This window comes from Oncorhynchus masou, chromosome 10, assembly GCF_036934945.1.
Source record: "Oncorhynchus masou masou isolate Uvic2021 chromosome 10, UVic_Omas_1.1, whole genome shotgun sequence".
Lineage (NCBI taxonomy): Eukaryota > Metazoa > Chordata > Actinopteri > Salmoniformes > Salmonidae > Oncorhynchus > Oncorhynchus masou.
In genome coordinates, this window is record NC_088221.1 from 3,781,639 (window position 1) to 3,801,420 (window position 19,782).

The 19,782-nt window shown below is 41.9% G+C and overlaps 1 protein-coding gene across 2 annotated transcripts in view; it reads left to right on the forward strand.

Annotated features, from left to right (window-relative positions):
- The window catches only part of itgbl1 (integrin, beta-like 1), a 140,180-nt gene that overhangs the window by 33,570 nt on the left and 86,828 nt on the right, over nt 1-19,782 (forward strand). Inside the window, exons 6-7 of one of the 2 annotated variants that reach the window (XM_064975663.1) lie at nt 1,959-2,099; nt 4,184-4,330. In XM_064975663.1, the coding sequence (XP_064831735.1) occupies nt 1,959-2,099; nt 4,184-4,330 (288 nt within the window). The remainder of the gene's footprint in view (nt 1-1,958; nt 2,100-4,183; nt 4,331-19,782) is intronic. The other variant, XM_064975664.1, reaches the window with a different exon arrangement.

Here is a 19,782-nt window from a genome sequence, read left to right on the forward strand (position 1 = left end):
CACAGTGCCTGTGGTGCCTGACTAATCAGTGAGATTGTGCTCAACTGGAGGAAGAAGAGCTGCAGGTGTCCCAGACTGCAGTAGTCACTCTGTGAAAGGAAATAGACACACCCAGTGTGTGTGTATGTTACTCTCCACGTACCATTCAATTTACTTCAGCATAAAACTTCATTCTAAACTGACATATAAACAAGCCATTAATAATAGGAACATTTGATTTTGAACATTCTTTGGAAACAATGTAAAAAGAGGCAAACACTTGAAATCTTTGCTGGAGAATTATGTACTGTATAAGCCTATAATAATACATATATATATTTTTTTAATGAACGTCCTCAATTCTTCTGGGTATGGACTACAAGGTGTCGAAAGCGTTCCACATGGATGCTGGCCCATGTTGACTCCAATGATTTTCAGAGTTGTGTAAAGTTGGCTGGATGTCTTTAGTGTGGTGGACTATTCTTGATACACATGGGAAACTGTTGAGTGTAAAAAAAAACAGCAGTGCTGTAGTTCTTGACACAGTCAACCGGTGCGCCTGGCACCTACTACCATACCACGTTAAAAGGCCCTTCAATCATTTGTCTTGCCCATTCACCCTCTGAATGGGACACATATACAACCCATGTCTCAATTGTCTCAAGGCTTAACAATCCTTCTTTAACCTGTCTCCTACCATTCATCTACACTGATTGAAGTGCATTTAACAAGTGACATCAATAAGGGATCACAGCTTTCACCTGGATTCACCTGGTCAGTCTATGTCATGGAAAGAGCAGTGTTCTTAATGTTTGGTACACTCGGTGTCTATCTCAGAGATATACAGGTCCAGGTGTAAAAGTCAGGACTCGTGGTTTGTATTCATGTTTTTAGAACAGTGATATTGTTAGTGGCATGAAACCCAGAGATCCAGGGTTTCCAGTAGGGGTAGGAGATCCAGGGTTCCCAGTAGGGGTAGGAGATCCAGGGTTCCCAGTAGGGGTAGGAGATCCAGGGTTCCCAGTAGGGGTAGGAGATCCAGGGTTCCCAGTAGGGGTAGGAGATCCAGGGTTCCCAGTAGGGGTAGGAGATCCAGGGCTCCCCTGTCCTGCCCTGTCCTGTTGCGCCTGATAAAGAAAATGGGATTTCCACTGGCAACTGCTCAACCGGCACCCTGGCTTAGACTCATCAGAGGGAAAAGAATGAAAGAGAGAGTTGGAGGTACGTGAGCTAGGAATTTAGAGGAGAGTAGGAAGGAGGATAGAGAAAGGGCATGGGAGCCACGGTTGTTCCACTATCACAGATTACCTCCAGACCTGACCATGCTTGACCATACATCTGCCTATACTATACTTCATCTTATTCTCCTCCCTCTGCCTGAAATCCTGCTTTCTGACATTCTGCTCATTGTCGTGCCCCTACCTTGGCTCCTGCTTTTGCTCCTGCCATTGCCCAGTGCCCCACCCCTAGGCTCCTGCCATTGGCTTTTGCTATGCACATTAAGGCTACTGCCATACTCCTGCCCAAACCCAGTCCCTCCAATCTTATAGCAGTGGTCTTTTCTTGTCAACAGTCTGCACTCTGGGGTCACTACCAAGGATTTGAGACTCAGGGGGAATCAGTCTGCCTTCCCTCTCAGCCAGACTTTGATTGTGTTACTGTCACTAACTGAAAATGTCTCAGCAAACCTCCTAATCCTTAAACTCAAGAGGCATAGGCAGGAAGGCTCTTGTGTGCTCAATAAGGTTTCCTTGCCTAAAATATTCCATACAACAGAATAATGTTTGTAACCTCTCTGACTTTCTTTGAGTTCCCATAGGTCATCTGTTGTTTGATCTCTATGGTGCATAAACATTCACTTAGTTAGAAAAGGATTAGACTGGATTGTCTTTGGGAGTTTGTTGAAAGCAGAATCAACTCCAAATTTGGAAAATATTGTGTGTGTTTGTGTGTGTGTGCATTCTTTTCTGTGTGCATAGGTACCTGCATATGTGGGGAGTGTACATGCTATGATGTGGATCCATCAGGGGACTGGGGTGACATTCACGGGGACACCTGCGAGTGTGATGAGAGGAGCTGTCACGCAACCTACGACAGATACTCTGACGACTTCTGTTCAGGTGAGACAGAATGGCAATTGGCTGCGTTCGCTTCGGTCTGAAACACTCAAATGTAATGCATTCTATATGTCACTTTAATACAATGTTAATGCAATGTTAACATGTACTGACATAGGACAACTGTAAGGGCAAGCTAATCTCGGTTACCTATCTTGTGAAAGTTTTTAATTTCCTGTTTTACTTCTGTGGGGAATGCCATTAGGTGTCTTTTATACAGGTAACAAGTTCAAACAGGTGCAGTTAATATAGGTAATGAGTGGAGAACAGGAGGGTTTCTTAAAGAAAAACTAACAGGTCTGTGAGAGCCTGAATTCTTACTGGTTAGTAGGTGATCAAATACTTATGTCATGCAATAAAATGCAAATTAATTACTTAAAAATCATACAATGTGATTTTCTGGATTTTTGATTTAGATTCCGTCTATCACAGTTGAAGTGTAACTATGATAAAAATTACAGACCTCTACATGCTTTGTAAGTAGGAAAACCTGCAAAATCGGCAGTGTGTCAAATACTTGTTCTCCCCACTGTATATATCACAGAAGAGTGTAATTGTTTTTAGGCCAGCTGTTTTTAGTCAAGACGTTTGTGTTTTTAATGTACAATGTTTTTGTTGTACTGTATGTGTGTTTATAGTTTTGTTTAATGTTGTGTAAATTGTTTTGTCTGAAACGTTGTTCCCTCTGCTGCTATTGGACCAGGTCTCTCTTGGAAAAGAGGTTATCTCAATGAGAAAAACCTGTATAAATAAAGATCAAATCAAATAAAAATCACTGGGGCTAAGCTGCCTGCCATCCAGGACCTCTATACCAGGCGGTGTGTCAGAGTAAGGCCCTAAAAATAGTCAAGAACTCCAGCCACCCTAGTCTTAGACTGTTCTCTCTGCTACCGGAGCACCAAGTCTAGGTCCAAGAGGCTTTTAAACAGTGTCTACCCCCAAGCCATAAGACTCCTGAACATTTAATCAAATGGCCACCCAAACTATTTGCATCCCCCCCCCTACTACGCTGCTGCTACTCTCTGTTATTATCTATGCATAGTCACTTTAATAACTCTACCTACACGTACATGAAACCTCAATTACTTCGACACCGGTGCCCCGCACATTGACTCTGTACCGGTACCCCCTGTATATAGCCCCGCTATTGTTATTTACTGCTGCTCATTAATTATTTGTTATTCTTATCTCTTACTTTTTAAAGGCATTTTCTTAAAATTGCACTGTTGGTTAAGAGCTTGTAACTAAGCGTTTCACTGTAAGAAAAACAAGGGAGAAGAGAATTGTAAACAATAGAATCATAGCAATGTTTAGTATGTAAGGTTATTGAAAGGTGTTTATGAACAAAATTAACATCAACTAACAACATGGACACAGACCATTATATCACACAGTCTTTGTCAAAGTAACCCAGAGATCTTTGTGAGGGTTACATGAACTTCAGAAAGCGGATACATTCTGTTCTTGATTAAAGTCCAGCTGATTCAGCTTTAGAAATTGGGCGTTGGGTGGAATAATACAGTTTGAGAAAAAACAACAGTCCACCCACTTCTATTTTTCAGGATTACCCTGAGATCACAGACACAGGGCCAACACCAAAAACACTCTTCCATCTGGTTCTAATACAACAGTAAAACTTTATAGCCATAAAACGTTATGCTGTTTCATATGTAACCTTCCAACTATATTTTTGGTAAGGAGGTTTTAGTAACTTATTGGGCAAATGTAATGGATGCTCTCACTGTGCCTTCTTTTGGTGATGATAAAGTATATTCCTTTGATTTGTTTCAAAAACATATATTTGCATTGGAACAGCTTTTTATGTTTATGGTGTTTTCTTTGTCAAAACACAGTAAACCTTTCCCTAAATTCTACAAAAATAAAATGAGGGAGAATTCTACTAAATTCTCCCTCATCCTTTCCAGTCCCTTTTCCTCCATCCCTGTCCCACTCGCTCCCCTCTTTCTCTTCCCCCAACCCCAAATCACCCCATCTACTCACACTCTTTCTTCTACCTCATCTTTCCACTATTTTCCCTTTCTCCTCCCCAACCCCTTCATCTTTACACTCTCCCTCCTCATCCCCAGGACATGGCCAGTGTAACTGTGGAAGGTGTGACTGTAAGGAAGGCTGGATGGGGAAGAAATGTGAGCACCCTCTGTCCTGCTCCTTGTCTCTGGAGAGCAGCCTGAAGAAGTGCAAGGGAACGTCTAACATGCCCTGCTTCGGACGAGGTACAGAAAACTACATTACAGCACAGTACAGTATACTTCCAATCCTTTCTCGTCACCACGGTTTCAATGTGTTTTTTAAGAAATTGTGTTTGTAGTTTCAAATGTTGGTGCACAATACTCAAACTAGCTGAGCAAACCAGTCCAACTATACACCGGTCCGAATGGGATCCCTTTGCGCCTAGTGTTGGGATCTTAGCAGAACTGAGGGGATGCCAAGTGTCTCCCTTTCAGTTTACTGACTAATGCAAGGGTGCGTGTGTGTGTGTGTGTGTGTGTGTGTGTGTGTGTGTGTGTGTGTGTGTGTTTGTCAGTGGAGGTACCTCATACCAAATAATTGATTAAAACAAACTGTTTTACAATGAAGGTCCATCGTAGCCTCAGCAGCACACTGTAGGGCAGCACCATGGTGTAGCAGGAGGACAGCTAGCTTCTCTCCTCCTCTGGGTACATTGACTTCAATATGAAACCGAGGAGGCTCATGTTTCTCAACCCCTTCCATAGACTTACACAGTACTTATGACAGCTTCCAGAGGACATCCTCCAACCTATTAGAGCTCTTGCAGCATGAACTGAATTGTTGTCCACCCAATCAAAGGATCTGAGAATGAATCTAGTACTGAAAGCATAAGCTACAGCTAACTAGCACTGCAGTGCATAAAATGTGATGAGTAGTTGACTCAAAGAGAAAGGCAATAGTTGAACCGTTTTGTAGAAATTAACTTCTTCCAAAATTAAGGAGAAGCAAGAAAGCGAGAAAGAGACAGCCAGCTATATTTGGTTGTATTTTTTAAAAACTTTAATTTTCACTTAGATAGCAAAAGAAGATAGCTAGTACAATGCAGTATTGCATGTGTCTGTCACCTTGATTACTCAATTCTCTCGACCTGTACACCTACTTTGTAAACTTTCATTCATAGGCTAGGATATAGCAATGATGGATACAAGGAACATTTGAGTATCATGTAGCAGCCTAAACCGACCAATGTTACATTGAGCTGGGTGAATGGAATATGAATAACAGACATCCAATATAATGTGATAGAAATAATGCCATACTCGTAAAAAAATATATAATTCTACCTCCTCTTAAGCAGCACCCACTGTCCTTGTTGTGCGTGTGTGTGTCTAATGAGCATGGCTTGCCAGCTACATTGTGAGTCGCGGTAGGGGCTGCTCTCGACAGCAATGGCCTGGGTCGATGTGTCTAGATTTATTACATTATATGCCTCATTAACTGTCCCTTTGGACTGAGGAAGCATGTTTTCCTGGGACCTCCTCATCCTCTGTGTGATTCTTATACCTGACTCTCACTGAAATAATAAAGGAAATATATTCTAACTCCGCAACGGGTATGTGTCAATATGCTGACATATCTAAGCCTTTCTTTACACTTAGGCATATTTTCAGAAATGTTTCATATCTGTAATCATTAACTGACCATTTATGTATCTGTATTTTTTTTAAATAATCGCAATTTCAATAGATAGCGTTACATATGTAGTATTCATCCTCCTATATCTGATCGAAACTGTGCCAAATCGGAAATGTCTAGCTCCAAAATGTGTGTTCAGGTGCTGAAAATCATACTGTTTCTTCACATGAAGGTGACATACAATGTAATGTCTGAACATACATTTGCACAATATTCAGTCGTAGGTTATAGAAGGGACGGAAAGGCAAACATTATCATATTTAATCCAAGTTTCCAAAAAATGCAGCATAGCAAATCAAACCCTCCAATCACTACACATTTTCTGTGAAGATGCAAAGGTAGGCCAGTCTTTGCTAAATATTTATTCAGTTGAAGTCGAAAGTTTACATACACCTTAGCCAAATACATTTAAACTCTGTTTTTCACAATTCACCCAACTTATTGTGGGGAGCTTGTGGAAGGCTACCTGAAATGTTTGACCCAAGTTAAACAATTTCAAGGCAATGCTACCAAATACTAGTTGATTGTATGTAAACTTCTGACCCACTGGGAATGTGATGAAAGAAATAAAAGCTGAAATAAATCATTCTCTACTATTTTTCCTAACATTTCACATTCTTAAAATAAAGTGGTGATCCTAACTGACCAAAAACAGGGAATTTTTACTTGGATTAAATGTCAGGAATTGTGAAAAACAGAGTTTAAATGTATTTGGCTAAGGCGTATGTAAACTTCTGTGTATATATATATATACATTATATATAATTGTATTTATTTAATATAGCGTTTACAGACCCATTTGTGGCACCCAAAATAACAAATTGGATGTCCCCAGCAGACAATACATGATTTTTCCTGCTAGGCTACCAGTTACAGTGCTTGCGGTTTGCGCGTCTTCATGCAGAGGGAATAAAAACATTAGATCAAGTTCTTAAAAAAAATATGGATTTCATATTTGTCAACTTATTGAACATGTCCTCAAAACTCAAATGAGCATCAGAAGTTGTCCTTATTCAGGATATCAATATGTAGGCCTACTGTCAGTACTTGTCATCATATAGAGAAAATAAGATGTCGAAATAGGCCTCAGGATATCTAATGAATCAATATCCAGCCATTCAGTGTGTGATGTCCGGAGGGAATCCCAAAATGATATGTGCATGAAAAAAAAATACAGATTTATGTTTGTCCAAATATTGTACATGTGCTGAAAACTCAGAAATGCATCAGAAATCATCCTTATTTTCAGCACATCAAAAAGCATATCAAGATGCAGATATGCTTCTCTAGGCTGAGGTCCATATCTGGAATCAAAATTGCTTCATATCTTGGGAAAACACAGATATGCGATGTATACAATCAGTATTTGACAACACAAAGAGAGTAATCCCAATATCATAGATGTTTAAAAGACACATCTGGATTCAGAATTTGTCAGGATATGGTGCATATCCACAAAACTCAAAAAACGCATTGGAAATGGTCTGTATTCTGTAGAATCTCTTTCGGACAGTGCTTGTTTAGGCCTCTGGAAGTGCAAGTGGTATAAAACACCAAATATAGATTAATATGCTGTAATGTTTGTAAACACTTTCCCTATCAGCCAACCTGCTCGCACCAATCCCTTGTAATTATAGTAAAATACTATGAAATACAAACCCCTCTGTCAACTAATTTAATTTGTTCATCCAGTCATTCATTTCGATTTACAGTAGAATTGACTTTTAACAGCGTAATACAGTCAATGTTACAGTATTGTACTGTGTGTCATTACACAGTACTTGCTTTGATGTCGTATTCACATTACAGTAGGCTACTGTCAAATTCACGGTATCGCCATTACATTGTATGGGCATGCGTTGTGGTGGTGTTGTATGTACAGTGCGTTGTATGGGCGTCTGATGAATGTAATGTACTGTATGTTACAAGAAACATGCATTTCGCTGACACTAGCATTTCCAGTAGATCTTTCTGGGACACTGTGGTCTGTGATGTTCAAGCAGACGTTAATTTAACTGGCCGTGTTAAATTCCCCCACCTGGTCCATCAGGGTGGTCAGTCAGGGTGATCCAACTGCATTGTAAAAAGACAACCCATTTGATGCACTGTATTATGTCATTGCTCTATTCACATGAACCCACCTGTCCATCTTGGGTCATGATCAAAGACCGTAGCGAGAGAGAACGTTTGAGTAACATCTTATAGAAGGGGTTGGCCAGGTTCACCACAAAGGAAGTAGATTCAGGTTGAGCTCTTTATGTAACACAGTAGATCCCCATCCCTGTCCCTCAATGGAATCAAATATAATCACATTTTATTTGTCACATGCGCCGAATACAATGTCTTTAAGTAAGCATTTCACGGTCGGTTTACACCTGTTGTGTTCGGTGCATGTGACAAATAACATTTGATTTGAACACTTCACACACATGAAGCCGCATTTTGTCGCTCCTCAAAAGCCATGAAGTCTCAAAGGGAGTTATGTCACTTGGTCACAACCAGTGACTTGGTTGCAACCAACGCACTAACTAGCTAGTAATTCCACATCGGTTACACTTACCCCCTTTGGTGTCCTCCCCTTCTCTGCAGCAACCCCCAGCAATTTGGAACAGGGTCACGTAGTGTTAGGTCATGTCCTTGTCCTTGTCTCTCACTCACCTTTCCCTCACAGGGGACCTTCTACACAACAACACTTTGCACTTTATTAGCAGGGATATATATTGCTGCACAAAAGCCATGGGCCTTGAAAGAGCACTTGCACGATAGACGCTAACTAGAGCACTTCTAACTAGAGCTAGTAACTAGCGCTGTTAATAACAAGCTCGCCGCCCCTAACTTGCTAGTGATTCCATATCAACTACATAACACTGCTGCACAACATTGGCCAACATTTGGGAACAATGCTGCCTGTCAGATTTTGGCCTCCATTCATAGAGGCAGTTCCCGATGCCGGATTGTAGTTCATTTCTTTAGGATAGCACTTATTATCAGGTATTAGTCTTGAAAATTGTGCATGCTTTACAAACGTACAGTACGATTACTCATCATTTATAATTAATCTTTTCATGTGATCGCTCTCCGTAGCCGACGTGAGCAAGATCTTTAAACAGGTCAACATACACAAGGCTGCGGGGCCAGATGGATAACCAGGACGTGTGCTCCCGGCACGTGCTGACCAACTGGCAAGTGTCTTCACTAACCTTTTCAACATGTCCCTGATTGAGTCTGTAATACCAACATGTTTCAAGCAGACCACCATAGTCCCTGTGCCCAAGAGCACAAAGGCAACCTGCCTTAGAGACTACATACCCATAGCACTCATGTCCGTAGCCATGAAGTGCTTTGAAAGGCTGGTAATGCTCACATTAACACGATTATCCCAGAAACAGTAGACCCACTCCAATTTGAAAACCACCCAAACAGATCCACAGATGATGCAATCTCTAGTGCACTCCACACTGACCTTTCCCAACTGGACAAAAGGAACACTTATGTGAGAATGCTATTCACTAACTACAGCTCACCGTTCAACACCATAGTACCCTCAAAGCTCATCACTAAGCTAAGGATCATGGGACTAAATACCTCCCTCTGCAACTGGATCCTGGACTTCCTGACGGACCGCCCCCAGGTGCTGAGGGTAGGTAGCAACACATTTGTCATGCTGATCCTCAACACTGGAGCTCTCCAGGGGTGCGTTCTCAGTCCCCTCCTGTACTCCCTGTTCACCCATGACTGCATGGCCAGGCACGACTCCAACACCATCATTATGTTTTCAGACGACACAAGAGGCCAGATCACTGACAACGACGAGCCTATAGGGAGGAGATCAAAGACCTTGCCACGTGGTGCCAGAATAACAACCTAACCCTCAACGCAACCTCAACTAAGGAGATTATTGTGGACTACAGGAAAAGGAGGACCGAGCACGCCCCCATTCTCATTGACGGGGCTGTAGTGGAGCAGGTTGAGAGCTTCAAGTTCCTTGGTGTCCACATCACCAACAAACTAGAATGGTCCAAACACACAAAGACAGTTGTGAAGAGGGCACGACAACGCCTATTCCCCCTCAGGAAATTAAAAGGTTTTCTACAGCTGCAACATCGAGAGCACATCACTGCCTGGTATGGCAATTGCTCGGCCTCTGACCGCAAGTTTTTCCCCCAAGTCATAAGACTCTTGAACAGGTAATCAAATGGCTACCCGGACTATTTGCATTGTGTGCCCCCCCAAACCCTCTTTTTACGCTGCTGCTACTCTCTGTTTATCATATATATGCATAGTCACTTTAACTATACATTCATGTACATACTACCTCAATTGGGCCGACCAACCAGTGCTCCCGCACATTGGCTAACCGGGCTATCTGCATTGTGTCCCACCACCCGCCAACCCCTCTTTTTACGCTACTGCTACTCTCTGTTCATCATATATGCATAGTCACTTTAACCATATCTACATGTACTGTACATACTACCTCAATCAGCCTGACTAACCTGTGTCTGTATGTAGCCTCGCTACTGTATATAGCCTCCCTACTGTATATAGCCTGTCTTTTTACTGTTGTTTTATTTCTTTACCTACCTATTGTTCAACTAATACCTTTTTTTCACCATTGGTTAGAGCCTGTAAGTAAGCATTTTGTACGTTGTATTCGGTGCATGTGACAAGTAAACTTTGATTTAATGTGTAGGGCCTTTTTCAATGTGTCCTGCCATATTGCATTGTCCTTCCTTTTGTCGTTGCCTTGTCTTTAAATCCCTGAAGGATACTGACATCTAGGCAATGACCGGTGTCCGAAAAACAACTAACATGGCACTATAACATGAACGTAATTCAGGTTGACCTTATAGAATTGAACTGTTAAACGGTGGAGAGTTTCTAGATTATGTCGCTGGCGGATATCTTCATTAAGAGGAACATAACCCTGCATGGTCTCAAAGCTCCCTATATTTAACGTGGGTTAATGTAGCCATTGATTTTGTGTTACTCAAAGAGGAGATGACGTCTGTGGGGGATTGCTTGGCTTGGTCACTGCTGCCAGGGCCCAAATAAACAAACTGAACAGACTGGTGTTTGTGGGTGTTGCAGGGCTGGTCCGGGTTGGGTCTCTAAGGCCCCTTGGTTGGCCCTGCCTCTGCTTTATGACCCAGCACCTGAAATGACACTACAGGGTCCAGTCAGCTGATTAAGCATTTTGTTAAGGATTTTGATAGTTTGACCTGAACGTCACGTTTTCCTACAATGATGCAGACCATTATTCAATAGTCTTCAATGTATGTTTGCTCATGTTTGGTGGGTGTGACCACTTGAAATAGCAAAATTACTGCGGCAGCACACCACATACAATCGCCCACCATGATCACAACGTTCTTCAACTGGTCATTCAGAACAGCACCATTTCCGTTCAATTAAACATTGCACTCTGTTGTGCACTGCTAAATGTGACCCAGCTTTCCCATGGCTCGCCGTCGGGGGAATTACAATACTAACGCCATAGTGATTCTACCAGATGACACAATGTCTAATTAGTGGTGGAGGGCCAGCACCAAACAAGTCCACTCTCAACTCCTTCTCTATTGCGTTAGCTGACTCCAATTGTGAAAGAACAAAGAGAACAAAGTCTCCCGCTGATGTAGACTCCTATGACTCAATGTTTACATATTTCAACCAGGATTTAGGTCTGAAACTGGTATAATACACATGACTAGATCAGAATAACAGCAGCTATGCATTTTGAATTAATTAATGTTTAAAGCTAGACAGCTAATTCTGACCTACACTTTAACCCTATTTGCTTAGAAGAGATTGACCATACAAACATTTTTTTTTTAGATTAGATGTTGAATAGTGAAAGTAAATTTCAGGGCACAGTGAAAATCTTAAACTCTAAGCATGCAGATACATTTTAGTAATTTAGCAGACTTACAGTAGTGTACATTTGTATACTTTTTTCCATACTGGTCTTCCATGGGATACAAACCCACAATCTGGCATTGCAAGTGCCATGCTCTACGAACTGAGCCACACGGGGCTAAAGTGAAATAAAGGTCAAAGTGAAATAAAAACACATTTAATAATAAGAACTATAAACAAATATGTATTTAAATGAATATACATAAATACTGTATATGAACACTATATTAACACTGTAACAATGGAAAATATCCTTTGAAATGTGGGGTCAGGGTAAGGGACAGGAAGGGAACAGGGGAGCAGTGAGCTTTGTGGTGAGCTTAGAGGTCACTATGGTATTGATGCCAAGCTGTAGTCGATGAACAGCAACCTCACATGTGCACTCTTTTTGTCCATTTGGGTGAGGGCAGTGTGCAATTCAACGACGATGGCATCGTCAGTGGATCTGTCAGGGCGGTAGGAGAATTGGAGAGGGTCGAGTGTGTCAAGGAGGGAGGAGGTGATGTGGTCTTTGACTAGCATCTCGAAAAACTTCACGGTGACAGAGGTGAGGGCTACGGGTCAGTAATCATTCAGATCCGTTACTTTCCCTCTCTTGTCTCATCGCTACAACTCCCGTACGGACTCGGGAGAGACGAAGGTAGAAAGTCATGCGTCTTCCGATACACAACCCAACCAAGCTGCACTGCTTCTTAACACAGCACACATCCAACCCGGAAGCCAGCCGCACCAATGTGTCGGAGGAAAAACCTTGGTAAGCGCGCACTGCGCCCGGCCCGCCACAGGAAAGGTGTTTAGCTCTTCCGGTAGGGCGGTGTTGGTGTCTGCAACGTGCCTGGCTTTCGGTGATCATTAGGAGCCCCTGTCACATATGCCTCGTGCTGGACCCGCTAAATTGTTCCTCCACTTTGTTCCTATACCTGTGTTTTGTCATCTTGAATGATCTGAGTAGGTCGTATTTGTGTTCTTTCAATCAAATTGATTTATAAAGCCCTTTTTACAAAGTGCTATACAGAAACCCAGCCTAAAACCTCAAACAGCAAGCTAAGCAGATGCAGAAGCACAGTGGCTAGGAAAAATTCCCTAGAAAGGCAGGAACTTAGGAAGTAACCTAGAGAGGAACCAGGCTCTGAGGGATGGCCAGTCCTTTTCTGGCTGTGATGGGTGGAGATTATAAGAGTAAATGGTCATTTAAGGCCAGATTGTTCTTCGAGATGTTCATAGATGACATAAAATAAAATAATAATCATACTGGTTGTAGCGGGTGCAACAGGTCAGTATCTCAGAAGTAAATGTCAGCTGGCTTTTCATAGCCGAGCATTCAGAGGTTGAGACAGCAGATGCGGTAAAGAGAAAGAGAGAAGAAAACAGTAGGTCCGGGACAAGGTAGCACGTCCGGTGAACAGGTCAGGGTTTCCTAGACGCAGGCAGAACAGTTGAAACTGGAGCAGCAGCACAACCAGTTGGACTGGGGACAGCCAGGAGTCATCAGGCGAGGTAGTCCTGAGGGATGGCCCTAGTGCTCATGTCCTCCGGGAGTGCAGGGAGAGAATTAGAGGGAGCATACTTAAATTCCCTTAAATTTCCACAGGACACCAGATAAGGCAGGAGAATTACACCAGATGTAACAGATTGACCCTAAACAGACTGGCCATATACAGTGGGGCAAAAAAGTATTTAGTCAGACACCAATTGTGCAAGTTCTCCCACGTAAAAAGATGAGTGAGGCCTGTAATTTTCATCATAGGTACACTTCAACTATGACAGACAAAATGAGGAGAAAAAAATCCATAAAATCACATTGTATGATTTTTAATGAATTTATTTGCAAATTATGGTGGAAAATAAGTATTTGGTCACCTACAAACAAGCAAGAGTTCTGGCTCTCACAGACCTGTAACTTCTTCTTTAAGAGGCTCCTCTGGCCTCCACTCGTTACCTGTATTAATGGCACCTGTTTGAACTTGTTATCAGTATAAAAGACACCTGTCCACAACCTCAAACAGTCACACTCCAAACTCCACTATGTCCAAGACCAAAGAGCTGTCAAAGGACACCAGAAACAAAATTGTAGACCTGCACCAGGCTGGGAAGACTGAATCTGCAATAGGTAAGCAGCTTGGTTTGAAGAAATCAACTGTGGGAGCAATTATTAGGAAATGGAAGACATACAAGACCACTGATAATCTCCCTCGATCTGGGGCTCCACGCAAGATCTCACCCCGTGGGGTCAAAATGATCACAAGAACGGTGAGCAAAAATCCGAGAACCACACGGGGGGACCTAGTGAATGACCTGCAGAGAGCTGGGACCAAATTAACAAAGCCTACCATCAGTAACACACTACGCCGCCAGGGACTCAAATCTTGCAGTGCCAGACGTGTCCCCCAGCTTAAGCCAGTACATGTCCAGGCCCATCTGAAGTTTGCTAGAGAGCATTTGGATGATCCAGAAGAAGATTGGGAGAATGTCATATGGTCAGATGAAACCAAAATAGAACTTTTTGGTAAAAACTCAACTCGTTGTGTTTGAAGGACAAAGAATGCTGAGTTGCATCCAAAGAACACCATACCAACTGTGAAGCATTGGGGTGGAAACATCATGCTTTGGGGCTGTTTTTCTGCAAAGGGACCAGGACGACTTCCATCAGCAAGGGCATTGAAGATGAAACGTGGCTGGGTCTTTCAGCATGACAATGATCCCATATAACGAAGTATTGAGATAAACCTTTGTTGTTGACCAAATACTTATTTGTCACCATAATTTGCAAATAAATTCATTAAAAATCCTACAATGCGATTTTCTGGATTTCTTTTCTCATTTTGTCTGTCATAGTTGAAGTGTACCTATGATGAAAATTACAGGCCTCTCTCATCCTTTTAAGTGGGAGAACTTGCACAATTGGCTGACTAAATACTTTTTTTGCCCCACTGTATAACAGACTTACCTATACTATTGTCCCCGGTCACCTTGACGTGTTCATAAGAGGCATCTCTCTCCAGTAGTTTTCCTACAATGCTGCCATCATTCCACGGTTTTTGATTTGGGTAAGTATTGAATGACACTTGGTATCACATCATCTATTCATTTTTTTGATGATTCCGGTAGCTGAGTCAGTAAATTCATTGATGTGTAAACCCCTAGAAGCAACCCGGAACATATTCCAGTCCACGTGATCAAAACAGTCTTGGAGAGTGAATTCCCTCTTGAGACTTTGTTTGTAGGCCGGGAGAAGCAAAATGGAGTTGTGGTCAGATTTGCTGAAATGAGGGCTAGAGAGGGCCTTATACAGTACCTGTGTTGAAAAGGCATGTAGACTACGGTTTGCAACTGCACATGGGGTCAAAGATCATACTTTTTGGAGAAATGTCTTCTGGTCTGATGAAACAAAAATAGAACTATTTGTCCATAATGACCATCGTTATGTTTGTAGGAAAAGGGGGTGGCTTGCAAGCCGAAGAACATCATACCAACTGTGAAGCAGGGGGTGGCAGTATCATGTTGTGGGGGTGCTATGCTGTAGGAGGGTCTGGTGCACTTCACAAAATAGATGACAACATGAGGTAGGGAAATTATTTGTATATATTGAAGCAATATCTCAAGACATCAGTCAAGAAGTTAAAGCTTGGTCACAAATGGGTCTTCCAAATGGACAATGACCCCAAGCATACTTCCAAAGTTGTCGAAAATGGCTTAAGGACAACAAAATCAAGGTATTGGAGTGGCCATCACAAAGCCCTGACCTCAATCCTATAGAAAAAGCATGTGCGAGCAAGGAGACCTACAAACCTGTTTCAGTTACACCAGCTCTGTCAGGAGGAATGGGCCAAAATTCACCCAACGTATTGTTGGAAGCTTGTGGAGGCTACCCAAAACCTTTGACCCAAATTAAACAATTTAAAAGCAACGCTACCAAATACTAATTGAGTGTCAGTAAACTTCTGACCCACTGGGAATGTAATGAAATTAATAAAAGCTTAAATAAATAATTCTCTCTACTATTATTCTGACATTTCAGATTCTTAAAATAAAGTGATGATCCTAACTGACCTAAGACAGGGATTTTCTACTCGGATTGAATGTCAGGAATTGTGAAAACTGAGTTTAAATGTAGTTGGCTAAGGCGTATGTAAACTTCCAACTTCAACTGTACATGTTAGAAAGGTGCAAGTATTTCTGAGATTGTCAATTTGCATAATTCCTTTTAATAATTCAGTTTGATGCTGAAAGCTATCCTTTTTCATATTTTCCAGGAATTGAAATCTCCCCCCACCGTAGTCAGCACGGAGGGAGGGGAGGCCACAGTCGCATCCTGGAAGTGGTATGATAATCATCTCCTTATCCAAGGTGCAGCTGTGGGCTCCTCTCCCTCCCAGAAGGGTCCAGATGTGGAGTGCCAGGGATGCACGCATTATGACCACTTTACTCTAATAAACCATCTACTAAACTTAACTGACCATCAATAATGATCATTTATTACATTTCTGTAGTGCTTTACATAACGATCTCAAAGCGCATTAAAAGCAAAAAACAAACAAGCAATACAACATAATGAGTAGCCTAGCTATAGTTGGCCAGGTCAACCAATAAAGACCAAGTCTTTGCATCCTCCGAAAATGGAGAGGAACAGTTCCTGGCTTGATCAGAGGAAGGTGGTCAGGAAGATGATTGATGAAGATGGAGTCTGGTGACGATCTTGTCGAGGGCTAACCTAGGAACCAGCCTGAGTCATGTTTCCACCTTCACAATGTTTGGCACCCACTTGGGTGAATCCTCTGCAGCTCTGGGTGCCAGAAAGCTCACCACACATAGTTCAGAGTAGTAACCAGTCATCCTCATTACGAGTCGTCTGCCTCAGCACTGCATTTCTTTAATGCATCTCCCATTCCTTTCCAGCTTCAGGAGACTCTATAATTGATACATGCATAGTTCTATGGTAACTCAAGTTTACTCCAAATACGTCATTCCAAATACTAGCTACTTAACTGGCGTTAACCCAAAACAACAACACTCTGGTAGTGAAAGGTCACTGGATGGGGCTACAGACGATCCTTTACGGTTCATATGTGAAGCCGTAACTGATGGTGCGTTCAACACAACAGGGAACGTGCTCCGACTGGAAATAATACTTTTGAACGGTCGTCCAACTCGGAATTACGTCAGGAACTCGGGCTTCATCCTCGAGCTCCAACTTCTCTGACCTTAAGATCACCGACGTCACGATTTCTCCTTCTTGTCTGAGCTCGTTCCCTGTTATCTTGAAGCACCAAAAGTAATGTGTTTAGACCGTGTGCATACTTTTTACTAAACAGTACGTGCTAAATAGTACATCGTACGATTAGTACACAGTATGAACTTTAAATAAGTAATAGGAAAGCCAAGTTTTGGACACAGCCAGTAGCTCAGATAGTAGGCTCAATTACATAACTTCCCTATATATTCCTCAGTATTTCATTCCTTTAATTGGCAATGTTGTGTGTGTGTGTGTGTGTGTGTGTGTGTGTGTGTGTGTGTGTGTGTGTGTGTGTGTGTGTGTGTGTGTGTGTGTGTGTGTGTGTGTGTGTGTGTGTGTGTGTGTGTGTGTGTGTGTGTGTGTGTGTGTGTGTGTGTGTGTGTGTGTGTGTGTGTGTGTGTGTGTGTGTGTGTGCGTGCATACTTGCAGCCATAAGCATGTGTCCTTTTCATTTGGTAAAAGGTTAGATGCTGCACACAACCCATTCCTGTCTTGGTCCTGTGGTTGGGAGAAGCGGATTGGTTATACTGTATAACAAATGATTGTAGATCAGTGTGTGAAGGCCTGGAGAACAAGAGAAAGAGAATGGTGGGAACAAAAAGGGAGGTATGGAGACATGATCAATAAGATGGGAGAAGGGGAATGGTTGGAATAGAGAAACAGAGGGAGAGAAAGAGAAAGAAAGGCTCGGGGAGACACGTATGAGTCCAGCTGGTACAATCCAGGACTTGAGTGGAAACAGCAGCGTCTGAGTTTCTTCCTGAAAGGCAGAAGTCAAATGCTTGCAGATATTACTTTATCTTTACTGTGGTATTTCCTCAAGGAAACACCTGCTTCGATAATTTTTCTGCTGATTCCTTTATGCGCCCTCTGAAGTATGTAGTAGATGAACAGTAGGCATATCCTCTCTCAAATATTGAAACTGAACACCTTCAAACAAACGTTCATATTTCATACTTGAAAGAAAACCCAGTAAGGCTTTGCAGATGTGATTGGCAGACATATGCTATATTTGAATCTGCAGTCATTTCAAATGTTGCATGACATTAAAGATGAGATGCTGTGCTGTTTAAGTGTTTCACGAGGACATGTTTGGCCTTGCATTCCAAAAAGGCCTGTAAGAACAATACTGTGCTCAGGAAAACAGCTACATGTATGAACTGAGAATGTAATGAATCATCTCTAAAGAGCATTAGAGGGAAGTGTCTACATGTGGGTCTATACTGCCTGATTAGTCTACCGATGCTTTCTAATTCCGTATGTTTCCTTAAACGGCAAGCCATGAATGCATCCTGATTAATAGTTTGCTGTAGTAATCACAGAGGGGGATGGATCCACCCACCAGCCTGGTGTGATGAAAGGAAAGTGGGATACCTAGTCAGCTGTACAACTCAATGCATTGATCAGTAATTTATGAACAAGTCATATGCATTACAATGGTAGCAAATTTGCAATCATTTGTACAATGTTCCAGAACACGGCACCGAGAACGCTCTAGAATCTCCTCTCCGTGTTCTGGATTATTTTCTAGAATAATATCTCTTGACAGTCTCACCTTCCTTTCAATGTTCTAGAATTACATCTTTCTGTCATTGTTCTAGAGCAGGGGTATTCAAATCTTAGCCTATCAGGTCCGGAGTACTGCTGGTTTTCTGTTCAAGCTGATAATTAATTGCACACGCCTGGTGTTCCAGGTCTAAATCAGTCCCTGCACAGTTAAAATGAAGTGCTTTGTAACACTAAAACTAGTGGTAACTGAGCCGCCATCACATTAATGGAGCCGAAAACATATATTTTCTGGAGTATTTAAACACAGTGTTGTAAGGGTTTTGGGACAGATTTGTCTAAGGGTCCCGGGATGGGTTTATACTAAGCTAACCTATGGAATTGTTTTAAGATGGTCATACCAAGGATCATTTAGCTATTTTATTTTGAATTTTAGGATGTGTAAGTATATAAAAAAAATACTAATATTTGATGAAACACTGTATTTGACCTTACTGCTATTAGCAGCTAGGTCACCCTTGATACAAGTCAGTATAGGGGCAACAGTGACCGCTGTTACCTTCAAGAAGGTTTCGGTTTGCTAGGGTATTGTGGATGGAAATGGCGGATGGGTGTAAGCATCTGCCTTTGGTGACAAAGCTTGGATGTTCAAATGTTCAAGGCAACGTTTTTTTTTGTTTTAAGCCTATCCCAAACCTTAACCCTGACCTTAACCATTCGGAGTTCAAGCCTCACCATAAAAATATGGAGTTAATGCCTAAACTTAACCTTAAACTCTTCGAAATGTGACGTTTGGAAGAACTTACGTCTAATTCTGACGTGAGCCTATGAAAGCTAGTTGGCTATTAGCCCGTAGAAACACATTAAATAACACGTGGCAAAACATAGAGTCAAAAAATAAATCAAAAGGAAGTATGTTTTGAAGTGTTGTTTTATATCTAAGAGATATAAGAAAGTTCAGGAAAGTACTTGTATTTTATTTTTTACCCTACAAGGTGTTGAAAGCGTTTCACAGGGATGTTGGCCCATGTTGACTCCAATGCTTCCTACAGTTGCGTCAAGTTGGCTTTGAGTGGTGATACACACAGGAAACTGTTGAGTGTTAAAAATCTAGCAGTTTTGCATTCTCGACACACTCAAACCGGTGCACCTTGCACCTACTACCACACCCCATTCAAAGACACATAGATATGTTGTCTTGCTCATTCAACCTCTGAATGGCACAGACACACAATCCATGTCTCAATTGTCACCAAGGATCCTTCTTTAACCTGTCTCCTCCCCTTCATCTACAATGATTGAAGTGGATTTAACAATTGATACCAATAATGGATCATAGATTTCACCTGGATTCACCTGGTCAGT